Source organism: Trichechus manatus, unplaced genomic scaffold, assembly GCF_000243295.1.
Source record: "Trichechus manatus latirostris isolate Lorelei unplaced genomic scaffold, TriManLat1.0 scaffold00023, whole genome shotgun sequence".
Taxonomy (NCBI): Eukaryota; Metazoa; Chordata; class Mammalia; order Sirenia; family Trichechidae; genus Trichechus; species Trichechus manatus.
This window is the reverse complement of record NW_004443959.1, coordinates 2,339,295-2,354,898: the sequence shown is the minus strand read 5'-3', so window position 1 is coordinate 2,354,898 and position 15,604 is coordinate 2,339,295. Positions and strand designations below refer to the sequence as shown.

At 36.9% G+C, this 15,604-nt stretch overlaps 1 protein-coding gene across 3 annotated transcripts in view; it reads right to left on the bottom strand.

Annotated features, from left to right (window-relative positions):
- NBAS (NBAS subunit of NRZ tethering complex) overlaps nucleotides 1-15,604 on the bottom strand; it is a 461,389-nt gene that overhangs the window by 375,353 nt on the left and 70,432 nt on the right. For all 3 annotated transcript variants that reach the window (XM_023728239.1, XM_023728240.1, XM_023728241.1), the window contains one exon: nucleotides 4,984-5,122. In XM_023728239.1, coding sequence (XP_023584007.1) covers nucleotides 4,984-5,122 — 139 coding nt within the window. The remainder of the gene's footprint in view (nucleotides 1-4,983; nucleotides 5,123-15,604) is intronic.

Genomic DNA, 15,604 nt, shown 5'->3' with positions numbered 1-15,604 from the left:
AATGTCATAAAACAACATGTGTACTACTGTTTCATGAGAAACTATTTGTTCTGTAAGCCTTCACCTGAAATACAATAAAATATTAAAAAAAAAGAAAGAAAGCAGTGCCAGGAGCAGAGCGCGTCCTTTGGACAGGGGTCCCTGCACCACGAAGCTCCTAGTCTGGGGGAACACTGATGCGAACGCCAAGAGAGAGAAAGCCTTCCCCTGGAGCTGACACCCTGAATTTGGACTTTTAGCCTACTTTAACTGTGAGGAAATAAACTTCTCTTCTTTAAAACCATCTACTTGTGCTGTTTCTGTTATGGCAGCACTAGATGACTAAGACAACTGGTATATCATTTTACAGTTTATCAAGTGCTTTCCCATATATTATGTCATCTGATCTGGGCAAAAGTCTTAATACACCAGTGGTAAGTGATAAGGTGGAATTTAAATGCCAGCCTTCTGACTCCAGGATCTGGGTTCTTTCCCTTCTCCAGTTACTGAATTCGAGCCTGCTATCTCTTATAACTTACTGCACTTCTTTGTGGCCATGGCTGTCTCCTCCAATATACAGTAAACCCCTGAGGGCTGCTACCAGTATCTTTATATTCCTAATTCCTGGAGTAGTGATTAAATGTTGAACAAATGAATAAATAAAACTCACACAAATGACAGTAACGTTAATTTGGAAACCCTGGTCATTGCATATATTGAATTTTGCATAGTCTCTTTTACAACCTAGCCTCCTTGTGAGAGACTAGAATATGTGTCAGTAGAATTTTTCAGTCAATATCTACCTCAACACAATAGCAACCTGAAATAAACAATAAGAAGAGGTTCAATGAGAACATCTGACACTTGACAAAAGGAACTAATCCTATAACCTCAAACTACTTTGATCTTAAAAATATAAACAGACAATAATAATTTTTTTGAGGTGGGGGAGGCTACATGGAATGATTACAAGTTTAGCTGCAGACACACTTAAAAACCACTAACGTAATTTAAAAATACAGCACTTCGAGAAGTTAATCACACAGCAGAGCATTCAGTTTGCAATTCAATATTGTCTCCACCTATTTTGTCAGTGCACACGCAATTTTCTTTTAAAAGACTCCGATATCGAAGCCTCGGGCCAGTGCGGGAAGGACTATACTAGCAGACCAGATTCCAATACTTCAGTAAGAAGTGAGTGAAAGGACAAAAGAATTCAAAGAAATCAAGGTGAATAAAGATTTCATGCATGTAACAGTGCTCTGTGACCTTCCCTTTGACAGGCCACTGTGTCACGAATAGTGTACACCTGATTATACTGTTCTGAAAAGGACTTTCACAGTTTGCCTATTTTACCTCTCCTTGCACCTCCACACTTACACATTTCCTTTAATTTTGAAAACCTGCATACTTCCAGAAAAGGTGAACTGATTATACAATTTAAAAATCAGTATATCATTCATCTGGGTTCACCACATATTAACATTTTGCCACGTATGCTATATCTCTGTCTGCATGTATATACACATAAGTTTCCAAAAATTACTTTTGACTGAACTATTTAAAAGTAAGCTGCAGATGTCACACTTAGTTTCAGACAAATTCAAGAGGTGAGAGTCTTTGAACTCTTTTCCAGACTTCCCAGATACATCTTACATATAAAACTACAAGTTGGGTGTGAGTTAAATCAGAGAGATAAACATGACTATACTCCTGCAAATATGTCCAATATGTACAAGCAAATCCTGCCTTACTTTTTTTTATAGATTATGGAATAAGCAGCATAGCATAATTTTTTTTTTATTGTGCTTTAGGTGAAAGTTTATAGCTCCAGTTAATTTCTCATACAAAACTTTATACATACATTGTTATGTGACATTAGCTGCAATCCCTATAATGTGACAGCACATTCCCCCTTTCTAGCCTGGGTTTCTTGGGTCCATTCAACCAGTTCCTGTCCCTTCCTGCCTTCCCATCCTGCCTCCAGACAGGAGCCGCCCATTTGATCTCGTGTATCTGACTGAACTAAGAAGCACACTCTTCACGAGTATTATTTTATGTTTTATAGTCCAGTCTAATTTTTGTCTGAAGAGTAGGCTTCAGGAATGGTTTTAGTTCTGGGTTACAGAGCATCCAGGGGCCATGGCTTCAGGGGTTCCGCCAGTCTCAGTTAGACCATGAAGTCTCGTCTTTTTATGTGAATCTGAGTTCTGCTCCACACTTTTCTCCTGCTCCATCAGAGACTCTCTGCATAGCATAAACTTGATAATGCCACTGATAAGTATATTACTGCATGTTTGGGGAAAAGGTATTAAATAGAAACTAGAAGATCTGGTTCTATCTCCTTTCCTATAGTCCTTTAGTCCTTTTGATCTCACAAGGCTTAGACTCCTTATCTCTGAAAGGGAACTAATAACACTCAAACTGCCCTTCTTAACGGGTACCGCAGGGAGAATCAATGAGCAGTAGAATAAGTAGATGGATAATGAATGAAAGGAAAAGGAAAAAGCACAAATCTGATACTGATATTTACAATATAAACTGATCTACAAATATAAACTATTTCAAGGTCTGACGTCACATCAACAAATAAGGTGATTTCATTTAAAAAAAAAATACTACTTTGTTGGGATAAATCCACAATTAAACATTTCAGCACATGCTAAGGGCTAAAAAAAAAAAAATTAATGGACACTTACTAGAACTGCTAAAGATTTCTTTCCAAAAGTACTTCTACATCAGTTTCTTTTCAATACCAAAACTGTTAATCCTTCAATGTTTTAGAAGGTTATTTTACAATCAATATATTTTAAGACAGAAATAATGGACAAATATATTCATTATAGGAGCAAACAACATAAGATATCCACTTATATGCATTTCACTTTAACTTCTTGGTTTTCCCTCTCACTCAAAAAGTATCTGAATGCCCACTATGTACCAGGCAATGTACTACCATATTTTTACACAAGTAACGTGCACCTTCTATGTTTGTTTGCCAACTGCTCCCTTCCTCCATGAGGTATTTTCATAAGCACTGCTATGCCAATTTTTTTTTTTTTTTTTTTACATGTTGCTGTGGAGAAAATTAGTATTCACCAATATCTAGCTATTCTTTCCTTCCTGGATCCATAGAAAACTATTCTTCCCAGAAGTAAAGATGTGCCACATGATTATTTGTGATAAATGAACTGTGGGCAGAAATGATAACACTTCCAGTCTAAGACAGTAGAAGGCACCTGTGCATTTGGAAACATATAGTCATGATGGGTGCAAAACACGATGAAAGTATTTAATGTCACTGAATTGCATATGTAAAAAAAAAGTTTAAAAGGTAAAGGTTTTGTTATATATATAATCATCACAATAAAAATGATTAAAAAAAAAAAAAGTACCTATTCCACCCTCTGGTCCATCTCTTCCCCTCATAAAGCCATAAACTGAAATACTGGAACCTCAAGGGGTTACCACTCTGGATCTTTGAAGGATGAGCTGCTGAGTACAGTCATGGTATCAACAGTAGGCTTTGCCACAAATAAATTAGATTTATTTTATTACACAGTGGTAAGCCAGTGAAATTTTAGAGTTTCTCATTTGTTTGTCTGTTTATGTGATTGTTTTTAGTATAACAACAGAAACTAACCTATACTGACTATTACAGCCTAAAAGTGTGCCTGGCACAAAATAGACGTTTAATAAATAATTGTAGAACAAATGAATGGATGGATGGGTGCCTGGAAGAATGTTGCTGTTGTTAGTTGCCATCAAGCCAGTTCCAATTAATGGCAACTCCATGTGTGCAGAGTAGAACCGTTCCATAGTTTCCATGGGAACTCTCAGAAGTAGACGGCCAGGCTTGTCTTCCAAAGTGCCTCTGGGAGAGTTTGAAACACCAACCTTTTGGCTAGTATTCAAGTGCTTAACCAGTTTGCACCACCCAGGGACTCTGGATGGAGATACAGTCCATATAAATATGGAAAAATACAGAAGGAAGTATACCACGGTAGTTAAGAACTTGAATTGGGGAACTTCTGCCCACGTTTGTACTTCAATTCTGCCACTTGCTAGCTGGGTGGCCCAGGGCAAGTTTCTTAGCTACATTTCACTTTCCTCATCAATAAACTCAGGCTAATAATAATACCTACTTCAAAGCATTGCTGAATATTAAATGAGCTGATACACAGCACATAAAAGGGCTTAATAAATGTTAATGTCCAAAGTGTTGCTGTTGTTGTTAGATGCCACTGAGTTGATGTCAAGTGACAGCAACCACATGTGACAGAGTATAAGTGCCCCACAGGGTTTTCTAGCCTGTAATCTTTACAGGAGCAGATCACCAGGTCTTTCTTCCACGGAGCTGCTGGGTGGATTCGAACTACCCACCTTTCGGTTACTAGTTGAGCACTTAACCTTTGAGCCACCAAAAATAAAAACCTAAACCCACTGCCGTCAAGTCTATGTCTAAATAAGTGTCTGCAAATAAACAGACTACTGTTAGGTGGTTTGTTTTCTAATATCTTGAAATATAGTTATTAAAAATTGAGACCAAGTTAAATATAATACATTGTTGTTAAATTTGATAGTTAAAAGAAGTAAAAGTAGTCCCCACATGCGACGTAACAGAGTTACAACGAACCACACTTAAGACTGTCTAGTTACTTTTTTTTTTTTGTACATCTTATCGTTAGTAATATGTACCACACACAATTGTGCAGTGCAATTTGCTGGTTTTATCATCTTAGATGTTCACTCGCAGATGTTCAAAACACTGCTATATAGCAGATAATAATAAAAACTTAAAAAATAAAAACACAAATATTAAACTTATGTCAGAACCAACTTATGACAGAGTCATCAGAACAGAACCCCGTCGTAAGTCAGGGGCTACCTGTATTATAATTTGACTAGCACTGATGCACTTTCCTCTTTTAAAACAAATTTCCTCCTGCACATCTTTCAAAGTATTTATTTGTCTAAGACGTATTAGTAAAGTGAAATACTTACCGCAGTGACTCTGTCTCCACCATTAGTGACGTGCTTATAATAAGGTGATCCTGAAAGAACTCTCCAGGCAGAAAGGCCACAGCTAGAAGCTTTTGATATGCCCGCTTCAGCAGTTTCACATCCACCAACCAGTAAAAGTCTAAAAAGGAAAGGAATTGATAAATTACAAATATGAACACAACATCAAAACAAAGAAAGGAGAAACACTCACCTTCAGAAAGAAAGCTAAATTAAAATTACTCACACTAAACATAGAAAGTAAGTATTTTAGAAGAAATGAAACAGGATCAATACCTCACACCATACACAAATTCAAAATGGATTAAGGACCTAAATGTGCAAACAAAAACCATAAAATTCTTTGAAGAATAAGCAGGGGCAATGCTGTCAAGCCTAGCTTTCAACAATGGATTATCTAATACAATAACAAAAGCACAGATATCAAAATACAAAATAAATAAATGGGACACCATAAAAATTAAAAACTTTTGTTCATCAAAAGACATTACCAAAAAAGTGAAAAGATAAGCTACCAACTGGGAAAATATCTTCAGAAACTATATTTCCAACAAGAGCCTATTAACCAAAATATATATAAAAATTTGACAACAACGAAAAGACAAATAACCCAATCATAAAATGGGCAAAGGACTTGAATAGACATTTCACCATGGAGGACATTCAAATGGCCACCAGACACATGAAAAGATGCTCAGCATCATTAAGCATCAGAGAGATGCATATCAAAACCATAATGAAATTGCATTCCCACTAGGATGACTAAGATTTAAAAAACAGAAAACAACAAAAGTGGCATGGAGGTGGGGAATTTGGAAATCCTTACCCATTGCTAGTGGAAATGCAAAATCGTACAGTAGTTGTGGAAAACAGTGCAGCAGTTCCCCAAAACACTAAAAATAGAACTACCTTATGACCCAGCAATTCCACTCCTAGATACATAGCCAAAGGACTTGAAAACAGAGACTCAGAGACTTCTACAACAATGTTCACTGCAGAACCATTCACAACAGCCAAAACGTAGAAACAACCTAAATGCCCATCAACGGACAAACGGATAAACAAAAGGTGGTACATACATACAATGGAATACTACTCAGCCAGTAAGAGAAATGAAGTCTTGATACATACTACAACATGCATGAAGCTTAAAGACATTATGCTGAGTGAAATCAGTCAAGCACAAAAGGACAAATAGTCTCTGACCTCACTTATATAAAAAGACAAGAAAAGGCAAACATACAGAAATCAAAATTAATTATTTACCAGGGGCAGGAGGGACGGGGAAAAGAGGGGTTAACAGTGATGGAAAAATTGAATTGATTAAGGGTAGGGCTGCACATCCAATCACTGTAATTGCTGTCAGTAAGTTGTACACCTGTAGAAGGTTGAATTGGCAAAAGTCGTGTGATGGATATATTTACTGCCATGATGAAAAAAAGAGTAGCTGCTGAGGCTGCTTATGTACAACCGAACACCTCATGGGATTTGGTTTCTTGGTTTGGAAGTTGAGGGTCATAGATTCATGGGATATTCCATTTAACTGGCCTAATAACATGTTTAGTGCCTCTGTTCTACCTCCTACTTCAACAAGTGCCTGGGGTCTTAGAAGCTTACAAGCAGCCCTCCAAGGAACAACAATTGGTCTCTATTCACCTGGAGCAACAGAAGAAGAAGGAGAGTCAGGAATAGGAGGAGGACGTGGAATGTGTGGCTAACTGCCTACATGAACAACTGCCTCCTTTGCCATGAGACCAGAAGAACTGGATAGTGCCCAGCTACCATTACTGAACATTTTGATGAAAGATTCCATAGAAGAATCCTGATCAAAAGGGGGAAAATCCAGAATAGAATTTCAAATTTTCTGGACTCTAGACTTTCTGGAGCCATGGAGGGTAGACGAACCCCTGAAACTACTGCCCTGGGATAATCTTTAAACCTTAAACCAAAAATATTCCTTGAAGTCATCTTAAAATTGAACAACAGTTTAGCTTAACTAGTAAAAAGGGCTACTTTGAGCATTATGCTCTTTTAAGTACTATCTACATGGGATCAAACTGATAATAGCAACTCAAAAGATTAGATAGGAACCTTAGGGGACTGTGAGTTTATGTTAATGAGGAAGGAACAACTCAAAAAAGGAGAGTGAGAATGGTTGCACAACTCGAAGAATGTAATCAATGTCTCTAAATTATACACATAGAAACTGCTAATTGGTGTATGTTTTGCTGTGTATATTCTCAGCAACAAAATAAATAAAATTTAGAAAAAAATATTTTAGAAGAAATAACTAAGAGGAAATCAGATGATTTTTCAATTAGCATTCCACATTCATTTATGCAGGGGTAAGGCTTAATTCAACAATTTTGAGCACCTAAAACCCAGATGGGAAGTTAGAAATGAGGAAAAAATGTTTTAAGGTTGGTCACTATATATTTCAGAAAATATCTATATAAACACCAATAAACTTTAACAAACAGATAAATGTTTTAACTATAACAGTACACTGAATGCAATGACAGTACAATTAAGTTCCTTAGAACTGGCGTATCACAAGACTGACTCATGTTTATGTTAACTAAAATTAACTTTAAATGTTATAGTGAAACACCATGAGCTCTCAATATTCCAGTAGAGGTGTGTGCCCAGGGGAGTCAAAAGAACTACATTACTGCAGAAAATAACACCTGTCCTCTTTTAATTCTGTGCTATGTGACAGGCAAAATAATGCCCCTCCCCCTGAAAGATGTCCGTGTCTGAATCCCCAGAACCTGTGAATATCTCATATGGTGTTATGGGTTGACTCACATTCCCCCAAAAATGCATTAAAGTCCTAACACCTGGTACCTGTGAATGTGACCTTACTGGAAATAGATTCCCTGCAGATGTAATTAGTTAACATGAGGTCATACTGGAGCAGGGTGGGCCCTGACTCAGTAGGACTGGCGTCTTTATAAAAAGAGGAGAAGAAACCCAGACAGGCAGATGTAGATGGAAGATGACCACGTGAAGACAGAGGCAGAGATTGGAGTGATACGTCTACAGGACACAGAATGCCAAGGAGTGTGGGAAACCACTGGAACCTAGGAGAAGCAAGGAACAGACTCTCCCCCCCGAGACCTCCAGAAGGAAACTAATACACCTGGCAAAGAGGATTTAAAGTTGCAAATGCAATTAAGGATGCAAATCAGCCAACTTTAAAATAGAGAGATTAACCTGGATTATCCAGGTAGGCCCAATATAATCACAAGGGTCCTTAAATATGAAAGAGGAATGCAGAACAGTCAGTGTCAGAGTGATGCATTGTGAGAAAGACTCGACTGGCCATCGTTGGCATTGAAAATGGAAGGGGGCCACAAACCAAGGAATTTGAGCAGCCTCTAGAAGCTGGAAACAAACGGCAAGAAATCAGATTCTTCCCTAGAGTCTACAGAAAGGAACACAGCCCTGCTGACACCTGGATTTAGCACAGTAAAACCCATTACAGACGTCTGACCTCCAGAATTACATAAAAAATAAACTTGTTTTAAGCTACTAATTTGTGATAATTTGGTACAGCAGCAACAGGACACTAATACACCTTGTTTCTTTCCCAGCTCCAAAACACAGATGACCTATCGAATTCTAATTCCAAGAACAGTTCTCTTCTCATTTGGCCACCTGCTGTCTAACATTTATTCCTTGTACCAATAACAACAACAAAAACAAAAATCTCACTCTACCATATACTCTTAGATCTAAAAATTTCAAACTGAATAAAATCCTTCTAGGTTCAGCCATGGAATTTAACCCAACTCAATGTTTCAAAGTCCATAAAGTAATGTTCATGCACTTTATTCACAGAAACACAATGTGGGCCTTCATTCAAAGCTTTTTTCCTATTGCTTTATATGAGTAACAAGTTTACATCACGGCAAATCATAAGCAACAAATTTTGAGAAGATGGCTTGGAGCAACTCACTGGTCTGCTTCTACCTAGGCAAATCCTCAGAGCTAACATGTAATTTACCCTGTTTGCTTTGGAGCCAAAGTCAAGTTAGTATTATATGTATACTTGCCTAGAGCATTCAGTCTGCTAAAATAATTCTTTTACACTAAAATCACTTCCAAAGTCTGTATTTTTGCAGTATTTTATCTAGGGTAGATAAAAATTATATTATTTGTTTAGATCTAACTACCAATTTACAGAAAAAACAGATGAAAGAAGAACACTTTAAATAACACTGCAAAGATACGATTAACAAAATCCAGACAGCAGGAAAACTACAGAAATAATGACCTGGTTTCTTTAACACACACACACACACACACACACACACACACAGACACACAGACACACAGACACACAGACACACACACAGACACACACAGACACACACACACACAGACACACACACACACACACACACACACACACACACACACACACACAGCTGAAGCAAAAGAGAGAGACAGATAATGGAGGGCAGATCAATGAATCAAAAGAAAACACAGTCTGGATATTTAAAGACATTGACAAATTATTGTTAATTATTTTTAGATGGGATAAAGGTATCATATTTCTTTGTTTTAGAGTCCTTATTTAGAAATACACATTGAAATATTTACACATGAAATGATATGCTGTCTATGCAATTTACTTCAAAATAATCCAGACAAGAGTAGGTAGAGAAATGGCTAGGGGTACAGATAAAACAAGTTGATAATTGTTCAAACTGAGTAACAGGTACAAGGAGTCATTATACTATTCTCTCTACTTTTGTACATACTTCAAGTTTTTCACAAAGAATTTTTTTTCCAAAAAACAAGTTGTTAGAAAAAACTTTTCTGAATAAATACAAATAAAAAAGGCAATTTTGAACTTCAGAATTTAATCACAATGTTTTTTCAAACATAAAACATTGATTCATAATACATACATTAGAAAGAATCAGTAAGCAATAATTATAATAAAAATAACAACACTGCTTGATAATTCAACAACTCCTCCGAAAAGCCAGGATAGAGCAGTTCCACTGATAAATGAAATAATTTCTCTTCTCAAGTACTATATACCGTAGTTTTATGCAAGTAACACATGGCTTCTAAGTTTCTTTGCCAAACACACCCTCCTCCCATGAGGTATTTCATAAGCATGCTATTCTAATTTTTTTTTCACAGCAGCATGGAATTAACCTAACCAAGGACATAAAAGACTTATACATTGAAAATTATAAAACATTATACAAGACACTAAAAGAGACATACGAAAAATGCTAAGACATCCCATGCTCATGGACTGGAAGACTGAATATAGTGAAAATGTCAATACTACCTAAACTGATCTACAGGTACAATGCAACCCCGATACAAATCCAACAACATTCTTTACTGAAATGGAAAAACTAATGACCAACTCCACATGGAAAGGAAAGAAACCCTTAACAGGTAAAGCAATACTGAAGAAAAAGAACAGAGCAGGAGACCTCACACTCCCCAATATCAAAACATACTATACAGCCACTGTAATCAAAGTAGCCTGGTATGGGTCCAACAATAGACACATAGACCAGTGGAAGAGAACTGAGAACTCAGAACTAAACCCAAGTATCTATGGACAAGTGATTTTCGACAAGGGGTCAAAGTCCATTCAGTGCAGAAGAAACAGTCTCTCTAACAAATAGTGCTGGCAAAACTGTATTTGCATGTGCAGAAAAAATTAATCAGGACCCATATTTCATACCATATACAAAAATTGACTCAAAATGGATCAAAGAACTAAATGTTAAACCTAAAACCATAAAATTCCTGGTAGAAAACATAGGGGGAAAACTATGAGACCCAATCTTTTGTAAAAATAGGATTACAAATACTACAACAAATGCATGACAAATAGATAAATGGGATCTCCTAAAAATTAAAAACCTATGCTCATCAAAAGACTTTATTAAGAGTAAATAGACAACCCACAGACTAGGAAAAAAATCTTTGGAAATGACTTATCTGATAAGGGTCTAATCTTTAAAATCTATAGAAATCTACAATAACTCAACAAACACAAAGACAAACAACCCAATCACAAAATGGGCAAGGGACATAAACAGAACCTTCAACAATGAGGACAACCAAGCAGCCGATAAACATGAAAAGATGTTCATTAAAAACCAAAAAATACATTGTGGTCGAGTCAATTCCAACTCATAGCAACCCTACGGGACAAAGCAGAACTGCCCCATAGGGCTTCCAAAGAGCGGCTGGTGGATTTGAACTGCAAACCTTTTGGTTAGCAGCCAATCTCTTAACCACTGCACCACCAGGGCTCCTATTAGCCATTAGAGAGATGCAAATAAAAAACTACAATGCGACACCATCTTACCTTGGCTAAAATGTCACTGATTAAAAAAAAAAACAGATAACAACAAATATTGGTGAGGATGTAGGGAGACTGGAAACCTTATGTATTGTTGGTGGGACTGTAAAATTGTACAACCACTATGGAAAATGGTATGCAGCTCTCTTAAAAAACTAGAAATAAAACCCCCCTATGATCCAGCAATCCCACTCCTAGGTATATACTCTAGAGACCTAAAAATAAGGACACAAATAGACATATGAACACCTATGTTCATTCACAATAACAAATAAATGGAAACAACCTAAGTGTCCATCAAGGGATGAATGGATAAGCAAACTGTGGTATATACATACAATGAAATACTACACGACCATAAAGAACAATGATGAGTCCTTCAAACATTATAACATGGATGTATGTGAAGGGCATAATGCTAAGTGAAATAAATCAAACACGTAAGGGCAAATACTGAATGATCCCTCTTTTATATAAAAACAAGAACAGATAAATATAGACAGACCAATGTTCATTGGTCGTTACCAAGGAGAACAGGGGAGGAGGCGAAAGCACGCTTTAGATCATACAGATTTGTTATTTTTGGTAATGGGAAAAGTGGCACCGAATGTGGATATAGAGAGCACAGCACATCCAAAGTAAAAACAAGTGTTTGAGCACATATGGATGGGTATAGACACAATTAAAGAAAATGCTGACAAATTGTGATATCAATGAAAAATGTGTGTGGAAATTGTCAAATGGGAACCTAAGTTACTGTGAAAACTTCCACCAAAAATGTAACAATAACAACAACAATGAAAAAAGCAAATTCTTCTTAAATCAATCTATAAATTGAATGCAATTTCAACTAAAATTCCAACAGAATTTTTCACGGAACTGAACAAACTGATTTAATGAAACTAAACAAACATAAAATTCACATGGAAAAGCAGAGTTCTATGAAGAGACAATTCACAATGACCAACCTTTCCCCTTGAGTTGTGCTTTGTGCATCTTGATCTATAAATTCTTTTTTACGATGGTGTCATTAAGATATTTCCTTCGAATGTGACAAAATTAAAATTTAAATCTTCAATCAATACTCTTCTAAGGAGAATTCTGGCTGTACTTCTTCTAAAACACGTTTGTTCACTCTTCTGGTAGTCCATGGTATATTCAAAATTCTGTGCAACACCATCATTCAAAGACATCGATTCTTCTTCAGTCTTCCTTACTCATTGTCTAGCTTTCGTACACATATGAGGCAACTGAAAATACCATAGCTTGGGTCAGGTGCACCTTAGTCCTCAAAGTGATATATTTGTTTTTTAACAATTTAAAGAGGTCTTTTGCCATAGATTTGCCCAATGAAATACGTCATTAGCTTTCTTCACTGCTGCTTCCATAGGTGTTGCTCGTGGATACACATAAAATGCAATCCTTGACAACCTCACAATCTTTTCTCCATTTATCATGACGTTGCTTATTGCACCAGCTGTGAGGATTTTCATTTTCTCTCTGTTAAGGTATATTACATACTGAAGGCTGTAGTCTTTGATCTTCATCAGTAAATGCTCCAAGTCCTCTTCGCTTTCAGTAAGCAAGGTTGTATCATTGGCATATCTTCCTCCAATCCTGATGCAGTGTTCTTCTTCATATAGTCCAGCTTCTTGGATTATTTGCTCAGTATACAGCATACAGTGAAAGGATACAATCCTGACACCCACCTTTCATAATTTTAAACCATGCAGCATTCCCTTGTTTTGTTTGAATGACTGCGTCTTGGTAAATGTACAGGTTCCACATGAGTACAATTAAGCGATCTGGAATTCCCATTCTTCACAATGTTATCCATAATTTATTATGATACACAGTCGAATGCCTTTGCATAGTCAATAAAACGCACGTAAACATCTCTCTGGTATTCTCCGAACGAGAACTGTTGAAAAGAGAAACCTTTTTCACAGAGTAACACCACCAAAAGGTTTATCCTTTAAATAATTTTCCAGACAGATAAACTGGTTGGTGAAGAATATTCCAAGCCAAGGGAAGAGGATGTACAAAAGCACAAAGATGAATGTGTAAATGGTGTGTTTAGAGAACTGTTAGAAATGCAAAGCTTTTAGCCTATAAATGGCAAGCAGGAAGTCACAAGACAAAAAATTCAAAACAGGGCTTTGAACCAACTCTTCCCGGTTTAATCATGGCCTAGGAAGCAACATCGGAACAGACCTGAATTTTTAAAAAATGGGTAAACCAGAATCATAACTGGAATGGGAAAAGTTATAGGTCGAAGCCCTTATTTATGTTGTTAGGTGTCGCTGACTTGGTTCCGATTCATAGCAACCATATGCACAACACAACGAAACACTGCCTAGTCCTGCGCTATCCTCACAACCGTTGCTATGTTAGAACACACTGTTGCAGCCATTGTGTCAATCCATCTCGTTGAGGGTCTTCCTCTTTTTCACTGACACTCTACTCTACCAAGCATAATGTCCTCCTCTAAGGACTGGACCCTCCTGACAACATGTCCAAGTACGTGCGCTGAAGTCTTACCATCCTTCCTCCTAAGGAGCATTCTGGCTGTACTTCTTCCAAGACAGATTTGTTCCTTCTGGAATTTCATGGTATGTTCAATATTCTTTGCCAACATCATAATTCAAAGGCATCAATACTTCTTTGTTCTTCCTTATTCATTGTCCAGCTTTCATATGCATATGAGGTAACTGAAAACACCATGGCTTAGGTCAGGCACACCTTAGTCCTCAAAGTGATATCTTTGCTTTTTAACACTTTAACACTTTAAAACTCTCTCTTACTAAACAAAGGCAATGTATGCATTGCAGAGCAACCAAATCTCTTGCTCATCAGATTTTGCGCAGTCTGAAACAGCAGTACCCCGCTCAAAGATGGCAGCCAACTGCACCACTGTGAATATGTGTCCCTCTCCTCAGTCCTGGCAATAATTTCATCTCAAGCATCTGGCTCCTGGAAGGGCTCATTATGCCTCTTCTGACTCTCTCATTCCAGGACATCAACTTTTCGTTGTTCCCATTCCAGTTAAGGTTCCAGATCACTCAAATTTTAAAAATTTAGGTCTGTTCCAGTTTTACTTCTTTGGTCATGGCTGAGGTGAATTGAACAATAAAAACAGTTAATCTTTCTCACTTCCCAGACACTCTTCACATTCTACCTTCTATAACAGATAACCTCCATTACTACAGTTTGAACGATTTGAGCACAGAGACTATGTCTAATTCATCTTTGTATCCTTCACAGCATTTATCAGTTATTTTACTCAAGAGACATCTCTTCAGGAACTATGCTAAAAAACTACACCCACTCCTCAATTATCAGCATGGTTAGGCTCCAAAGATCAGGTCGTTATGTGAAAATAGATGTTATGTGAAAACGGAGAATGACTGCATCAGATCACAAAATGGAGGATGACTACATCATTACATAACTGTCAAATTACATCATTATGTAACTGCCAAATTACAACATTACATGACAGCCAAATCAATGAGAATCATGGTCCAGTCAAGCTGACATGTAACCTTAATCATCACAGCCAGCATTACTTTTCTCTCACTCCTTATGAATCATTACCATCAGATAGTCATCATTAATGCACAAAATAGTCAGACAGAAGATTTTTACTATTGTCATAAATGCAGAATGTTGGCTACTGAGAAGGTCAATAAGTGAAGAGTAGGTGAATTTGGAAACAAAGATAAATGAGACCTAGTCCTAGTCCTTGGCTTAACCTCTCAAGGCTTCACTTCTCCCACCTGTGAAATAAAGGTGTTGAACCAAATGATGGATGAAGCTCTTTTCCAGCTCTGACATTCTAAGAGTCTAAAACTCAAAGCAGGAACATAGGTATGAGACAACAAAAATAAACTGTCACTGACGGAGCAAAATAAAAAACCACAAGGAATGAATTAAATGAAGAAGATTAAAGAAAACAAGGGCAATAATAAGGAGGTGGTCATGGCTATTTGAAAAAAGGAAGACTGCCAGAATACATGTCCCATAAAAATCACAACATACTGATATCACAAATATCACAGTGATACTGATGAACTGTAAGAATTAAAAGTTACACTAAAAGGTGATTCCAAGGAGAATTATAAATGGTTTATAAAGAAATTACTTCAACCTAATAAAACTGTTGGAAAAATCTGCCATCTAGTGGCTTAAAAATCCATAAAGCTGAAGAAGGAAGTTTAAAATAATAGAGGTGAAATACTTCTACATATACTT